General features: G+C 62.1%; 1 protein-coding gene across 1 annotated transcript; it reads right to left on the bottom strand.

Annotated features, from left to right (window-relative positions):
- Positions 1-4,921: 4,921 nt before the first annotated feature.
- Positions 4,922-7,156, bottom strand: FOXD3 (forkhead box D3). Its single transcript, XM_082286722.1, has one exon. The coding sequence runs from the start codon at positions 6,616-6,618 to the stop codon at positions 5,410-5,412; it is 1,209 nt and encodes a 402-aa protein (XP_082142848.1). The 5' UTR covers positions 6,619-7,156; the 3' UTR covers positions 4,922-5,409.
- Positions 7,157-7,422: the final 266 nt, after the last annotated feature.

Here is a 7,422-nt window from a genome sequence, read left to right as displayed (position 1 = left end):
TTATTTTTATTTTTCCCCATGAAATACTGGCACTTAATAAAGTAATTAGAAATTATGGAGGGTCGGGGACTTGACTCGTGTGATTCTCTGGGCGCTGGGGGACACGGAGCTTGCCTTGTCCGATCCAGGGGTCCCCGCCCGGGGGATGCTCCGAGTGCTGAGTAAAGCAGAGCGAGACATTCCATTCTTTCTTGGAGAGGAGAGGTTGGGCGGTTTTCGTGTGTCCCGGCTTTTCCCACTTTGCTGAACCTCAAGAAAACCAGGATTTTATTGCACCTGGAGTTCAAGAACGCTCCCTCTCACATTTTGCCGTCTTAATAAAGTCGCGCGGTTCCTGCTTCCTCATCTTGCTTACCAAATCCTGGATTAATAAAGTTTACTTAGTTATTTAAATAGATTAAATGTCACATTTCAAATGGAAGGGGAAGGTTCTACCTTCCTGACCTATTTTTCATTTCTGATTTAGAAAAAGGCAAGATTAGCATGGATATTGCATTTTCAAGGACCTCGCCACTATTAAATAGACTGTTAAGTGCATTTTATGGCTGAAGAGTCTGTTCCCAGTTCAGTCTGGAAGACGTGCTAAGTTCATCTCTACCTGCTACATTGAACATTCACTGACTAAAATACTTCCTGTGGATGTAATACCTATGCTCTGTATCTTTTAAGTACATAACGCGTAATGGTTTAGGAGTGGTAACACAGTTAATTCAATGAAAGTCCCCGGAATTGAAGTGTTGCCTCTCAAGAAAGCTCTATCGCGGGTGTTTGCCTAGTTGCAGCGATTCCCGGCTCGGGGAAGAGGCGCGGCGGTGCCAAGGGAGGCTGCGGGGATGGATGACACGGATGCTCCCGGCTCCGGGCGGAGGTTGAAGCGCATCAGTCGCCGCCCCGGGGGACGCCCGAGCCCAGACTGTCCGCAGCCGCGGGGATGGGCAGCGTAACTTGCGCGCGGAGCTCGCTGTGATTCCTCAGTCGCTGCCTTTCAACGCCAATAAAATGCCCCTGGGAATGGCCAGGCTGTTTTTCCGCCTTCTCGGAGCAGGCGGGGACAGGCCCCGAGCGCGCCTCGGACGCGAGGGAGCGACCACAGAACTGCCCGAGGTGCCCCGGGAGGCAAAATCCCATCGAATTCCCCCATCCCCCGGGAACCGCGGCCCTGACCCGCACCCGCATGGGTGAGGGGAAATCCCCACTTTCCCCTAAAGAAATCCTTGCTGTGTCTTTCCCGTGTGGGAGACTCCCGAGGGCTCCGCGAAGGACGGGGGGTTGGCTCATCCCAAACAGAAATGTTTGCGCTCCTTCCTTTGTGTCTGGCCCAGGACACGGACCCCGAGCCGGCTCGGGCAGTGCTGGAGGTGCGGCCGGTGCGGGTTAAATCCCCCCGGTACCGCCGGCGCCGACCCGAGCCCGTAACCCCCGGGGAAGCCGGAGCCGTCCTCAAACGCTGCCCGTGTCCCAAAGGGGGCTGATGTCGCCGGCGGGTGATTTCCTCCGGCCACCTCTCGTTGCGACAGACCGAGAAGGAAAAGTCTCCGACGGACATCGCTCCTCCGGCCCCCCCGGAGCGCTCCCGGCGCTGTCCCCTCAGGTACACCCGGCCTCAGTTCTGCCCTCCCGCAGCTCCGGAGCGGAATCTCTGAGCGCTACCCCCCTCCGGACACTGCTGCGGCCCCGCGGGTCTCGGCTGGGGGCAGGCGGAGGGGACACCCCGAACGCTGGGGCTGCTTACTGAGATAAATACCCACGCGCGGTAAAGACACATTATTTATAAATAACCGCAAAAGGTCTTTTCCTGCCTTTTCCAACGCTCGCCGCAGCCTTTCAACACCCATTAGCCCGAAACTTTCAGCCCCGCGCTGTGCCCGCGAGAGACCAGTGATGCTATAAATAGGCGGCGTTGGGAGCGGGTAGAGCGGAGAGGGGGGGAAAGGGGGGCGCAACTCCCGTGGCAGCGCAGCGAAAACGAGAGGGTTCCCTGGGAGCCCCGCATCAGCCGAGGAAACGGCCCTGATGAGCCCCATCTCGTCCCTTTTTCAACCACCGTGATGGTTTAGAGGATTAGGGTCAGATCCTATCGCCAGATCCTATTATAAATTCCTTCCCCGGGCGGAGGGAGCGGCGGGGCCGTAATTGGAATAAATAAGGAGCGGGGTCGGGGAGGGTGCAGGGGGTGGTGGTTCTGGGTAAACTCTCCAGGCTGCGGGAGGGTCATTTTCCCGGTGTTTCGGATCTAGTTACTTCCAACACACCCCAGGGACCGACGTGACACGACTTACACTAATGGGCATCTGTCACCGGCCGTGTCAAGTTTTGCCATATGCGGCGGACAAGTTTGTGGAAGGGAAAACAAGAGAAAGAACAAGGGAAAGAGTTTCTGTTGTCTGGATGTGGCCCGTGGCGGAGGGAGCTACGCCGGGATTTGCTGCTCCCGGCTGTCCCCGGTCCGCCGGTCCCGGTCCGGCTCTGGGGGCTGCCCCCACTCCGCTGGGTGCTGGGAAGGCCGCTCCTGTCCCGGCTGCAAACTCTCCCCTATTTGGGGACCGACTTCTGCCATCCCCTGGAGCCCCGACCTCCGCCGGCAGCTTTGCGGGTCCCGCCGGAACACCCCGTTGTGCTGCCCGCTGCAAGAGCGCGCCCGGGTCGGTGTCGTCCCGGGCGGTTGCGGGCACCGGGGGTGCTCCAGATCCCCCGAATTGCTCCCGGATTCCCGGGGGACTCCCGGCCCCAGGGGTGCTCCCGGCCCCGGGAGTGCTCCCGGCTTCGGAGGAGCTCCCGACTCCGCGGGCCGTGAGGGCGATCTCCGTCCCCGCGGATGCTCCGGGGGTGTTCCCGGATCCGGGTTCTGCGGGGATGCTCCTGGTCCCGGGGGTGCTCCCGGCCCCGGGGGGGCGCGCCCGTTCCCCGCGGGTGCAGCGGGAGCTGCCGCGCCCCCCGCAGGCCCCGGTGCGCCACTGCAGCCCCGCCGCCACCGGGAGCCCCCACCCGCCCGCACGGCCCCGCTGCCGCTCACGGTCCCGCGGCTGCGGGCAGCCGGCGGCTCCCACGGGGAGGTGGCGGCCGGATGGGGGGCTCATCCCGGGGTCCTTCCCGAGCCCCGCGCCTTCCAGGTGCTGCCCGGCCCCGGGAGCCGCTGCCGCCCCTTTCCCGGGAAAGGCTTCTCCTGCCGGCCGCTGTCCTCGGCGATCGAGGGGAAAGCGGGGAAGAGAAAGAGAGGCCGAAGGTTACGGAGGGAGAAGCGGTTCCCGGCGGGAGGCGGCGGGCAGGAAAGTTGCCGGTGCCGCCGCCGCCGGCGCGCAGATGCCGAGCCGAGGCATCGCTGCTATGTGGGGAAATATGAGCGAGTAATTTTATAAGTAACAAAGGCTGGGGAATGGAATGAGCCCCTGTTATCCGGTGTCCTCTGGAAGTCCTGGATCAGCAGCTTCTTGAGCCTCGCAGCGACTCCGGGCAGAGGCTCCTTTCTTTTTTCCCAGGGGATCGGCTAAATATAGAAACCCCCTCGATCGCACGAATCACCCACCATTTGCTGTTTGTGTAAAACCGATTAGCCAGACACAACTGTGAAACAACTCCTTCCTCTGTCACCACCACGCACCGCCACATTCCGCTCCGCGGGGTTCCGCGGGGCCGTGGGTGCCCGTGGAGGGCCCCGCGTGTCCCTGCTCCCTCCAGGTTCTCCCTGTCCCTGGCAGATGATTAGCGAGTCCTTATTTATAAAGTTCAAACGATCTCATCACCGGGGCTGCTCGGTTTATTTTAGTCTATGTATGCAGAGGTATAAATATTTACTTAGGAAGAAATAATATTTACTGCTTACCAGGAAAGCAAGGACACTTTTATTTATATATTTATTTTAAATCCACGGCTGCCAGAGGGTTGTTGGAGGGGAAATAAGCGCCTGGTTCAGCTCCTCCCGCAGCCGAGCCTGCCGCATCCCGCATCCCGCCTGCATTTTACGCCGCCGATTTTCCTAACAAAGACAACGAATTATTTGGGCGGAAAAGCAAAATTCAAGAAGGTTTTCCAAGGTGACAAAAATTCAACTTTGTAAGAGGAAGATAATAAAGCACCAAACACTGTCAGTGCACAGGAGACACCGAGATGTCGCCAGGCTCAGCCCCCCGACGCGCCGCTTTAAATATTATAACGCTATATATTAATTATTTTTTTTTATTTTGACTGTCTCTTTATTTTAGCCCCGAAAATACATATATATATACTATTATTTTTAATTTTCGCAGCTGCCATTAAAGCTGAGTTATTGGGAATTAGCTGGGAAAGGCCGGTCCCTTCCCGCGGGAAGAACCGCTGCTTTAACCCCGATTATTTCCCTGATCTAAACGAAAAGATCCGCTCTCGGACACCGCACGGCCAGGGCCTGAACATATATATATATATATATATATATTTCCCTCTAAAATAAATAGTAAACATTGATTAAATCGACCCACCAGGTTTTATTTTAGATAATTTCCCTTATAATTAGCCCCGACCGCAGACCCAAAGCATACCTATTCCGGCCGGGAATGCCGCAGCGCCGGGATGTGAAGTCGAAGTCAGGCCGAGAAAAATTAATATATTTAGGGAAACATCACGGCGCGCTCGCGGGAGTCTCGGATCTGCCGGGGAAGGTCGGATTTGGAAGGAATCGGGGTGATGCCGGCCCCGCCGCGGCGGCCGCTCCACGAACGAGCAGGGCCAGGAGCTGTCGCTGCGCGGCCGCGCACGGCGCACCCCGGACCGGCGGGAGGCACCGTGGGAACCCCACCCGCACCGCGACCGGCGGAACCCGAACCTCCGCGGCATCGGAGAACCGGCGCTCCGCGGCCGCGCCCCGCGCCCGTCTCCAGCCTCCGCGGCCGCGCAGCCCGTCCTGCGGGCGGGGGTCACAAAGACACCGCTCACACAGAGACGGGCAGAGCATTTTAAAAATTTATTTACAAAGTTGTGTACAACACGAAGGGATAACATTTAGAATACATATATTCATTCATATATAAACAGACTTCTATAATAGAATGACAGCGTTTTTCTTCCTTTTTTTTTCTCTCCAAAACTCTCTCTTTTTTTCCCTGTCCGTTCGTTTAATATTTAAAATTTCCCCCGCTTATTTCTTTTTTATACAATTTTTTTTTTCTCGTTTGTTCGTTTATTTCGGATAAAACCGCTCGGAGCGCCGGAACCTTCAAAAAAAGTGAAAGTTCGCAGCTCCTAATCGCGACCGTCATTTCGCCTCTTTAGAAAAATAAAAACCCCGAAAGCAACGTCAGTGATTTTTGATACAAATATGTACAAGCGGCGGTGGCGGCGGCCGGTGCCCGCTGCTGCTCCGAGTCCGGGCGGCCGCGGAGCCCCGAGGGGGCGGCCGGAGCTCCCCGGGGCGCTGCCCGGGGCTACCGTCCGGGGCTACTGCGCCGGCCACTTGGCCTGCACGGCGGCGGCGGGGGCTGCGGGCTGCAGGAACTGCCCCGCGATGATGTTGGTAGGCACGCTGAGGATTGGGGCGATGGCCGCGGTGGTCCTGGCCAGCGCCAGCGGCTGGTGGGCCATGAGGGCCGACTGCACGGTGACCGGCGGCCGCAGGAAAGTCTGTGCGCTGGCGGCCGAGCTGGCGGCAGGGACGCCGATGATGTTCTCGATGCTGAAGGACGGGCGGCTGCTGGGCTCCGACTTGACGATGGAGCCTGCGGCGCCCAGGCTGTTGAGCTGCAGCTGGAGGCTGGGGCTGAGCTGGGAGTTGAAGGCTTTGCGGCTGAGCTCGCTGGACGGCAGCAGCGGCACGGCGGGCGGCAGCATGGGCCCCACCGGGGGGATGTAGGGGTACTGCAGCGCGGCCGCGGCCGCCGCGGGGTGCGTGTAGGCACCGGGGTGCAGCCCGTAGGGGCGGCCGTAGGGTCCGGCCAGGCCGTAGGCGCCGAAGCCCTGCATCATCAGCGCCGTCTGGTCCCGCAGGTGCTCCTGCTGGTGCCGCTTGAACCGCTTCCTGCGGCGGAGGAAGCTGCCGTTGTCGAACATGTCCTCGGATTGCGGGTCCAGCGTCCAGTAGTTGCCCTTGCCCGGGTTGCCGGGCTCCCGGGGGATCTTGACGAAGCAGTCGTTGAGGGAGAGGTTGTGGCGGATGCTGTTCTGCCAGGCGGGGAACTTCTCCCGGTAATAGGGGAAGCGGTTGCTGATGAACTCGCAAATGCCGCTGAGCGTCAGCTTCTTCTGCGGGCTCTGCAGGATGGCCATGGTGATGAGGGCGATGTACGAGTAGGGCGGCTTCACCAGGCTGCTCTTGGGCTTGCTCTGCCCCGCCGCCCCGCTGCCGCCGCCGCCGCTCGCCCCCTCCTCGCCGCCCCCCTTGCCGCCCTCGGCCGCGCCGCCGGGGGCCGCCCCGGCCGGGCTCCCGCTGCCGCTGCTGCCGCTCTCCGCGCCCGCCTCCGCGGGCAGCGCCAGCTCCGCCGCCTCGTCCAGCGGCAGGCGCGGCAGGGCGGCGGGGCTGCCGGCCTCGCCCTCGCTGTCCTTGCCCGGCCCGTCGTCGCCCTCGCCCACCACGTCGATATCCACATCCTCGGCCGCCGGGACGGCGGGGCCGGACATGTCGCTGGCGCTGCCGCCGCCCGACAGGGTCATCCCCGCTCGGCGGACGGGGCGCGGCGGCGGCGGCGGCGGGGCCTCCCGCCCGCACCGGGCTCCCCCCGCGCCCCGCTCCCGCCGCTCCTCCGACCGGCCCCGGGGGCTACACCCGAGCGGCCCGGCTGCGCCCCGCGGCGCCGTCCCCGCGGGGCATGGGGCGGCCGCGCCCGCTGCTCTCCCGTCCGCGGGGCTGCCCTGGCCGCCCGGTCACCTCCCGCCGCCGGGCATCGGGGCTCAGGCGGCGCCGCCGGATCCCGCCCGCCTCGATGCGCGCCCGCGGGCGCCGCGCATGGGGCCGCTCCGCGGGCCGCCGCCGCTCCACCGCTCCGCTCCGCGGCCGCGCCGCGCACCGCTCCGCCGCCCTCCGCGCCGGCTTTTTTTTTTTTTTTTCCTCCTCTTCCCTCTTTCCTCCTCTGATCTGGCTTTTTTTTGGCTGCTGTTTTTTGCCCCCCTCGGCGGAGGGAGGGGACGGAGCTGCCGGCGGCCGGGCGGGGCGGGGGCAGGAGGCCGGGGGTCGCGGGGCCTCGCTCGCCACTTTGGCAGCGCGGCGGTCCCGACTGCCTGATAGATTACTTTCCCGTTAAAGATATACTCGGAGGCGGCTCCACGTGACCGCCTGACGTCAGGCGCCCCGCTGTGAAGTCATGCAAAACTCGAGTTGTTTCATGGACTGTCAACAAAGACCGGCGGCGGCTCCGCTCCGCCCGCCCCGACGGGGCCCGACGGCACCGGCACCCTCCGGCCCCCGCGGAAAAGTTGCCGCACCGGGACTCGCCGCCGCCGCTCTCGGTGCGCCGGGCC

The sequence above is a fragment of the Coloeus monedula genome (genome assembly GCF_965178545.1).
Source record: "Coloeus monedula genome assembly, chromosome: 9".
In the NCBI taxonomy this organism is placed as follows: Eukaryota; Metazoa; Chordata; class Aves; order Passeriformes; family Corvidae; genus Coloeus; species Coloeus monedula.
The sequence above is the reverse complement of the archived record's forward strand: the minus strand, read 5'-3'. Positions and strand labels throughout refer to the sequence as shown.

Excerpts from the sequence above, each read along its gene's own strand:
- FOXD3 (XM_082286722.1), bottom strand. The coding sequence starts at position 6,618 with ATGACCCTGTCGGGCGGCGGCAGCGCCAGCGACATGTCCGGCCCCGCC.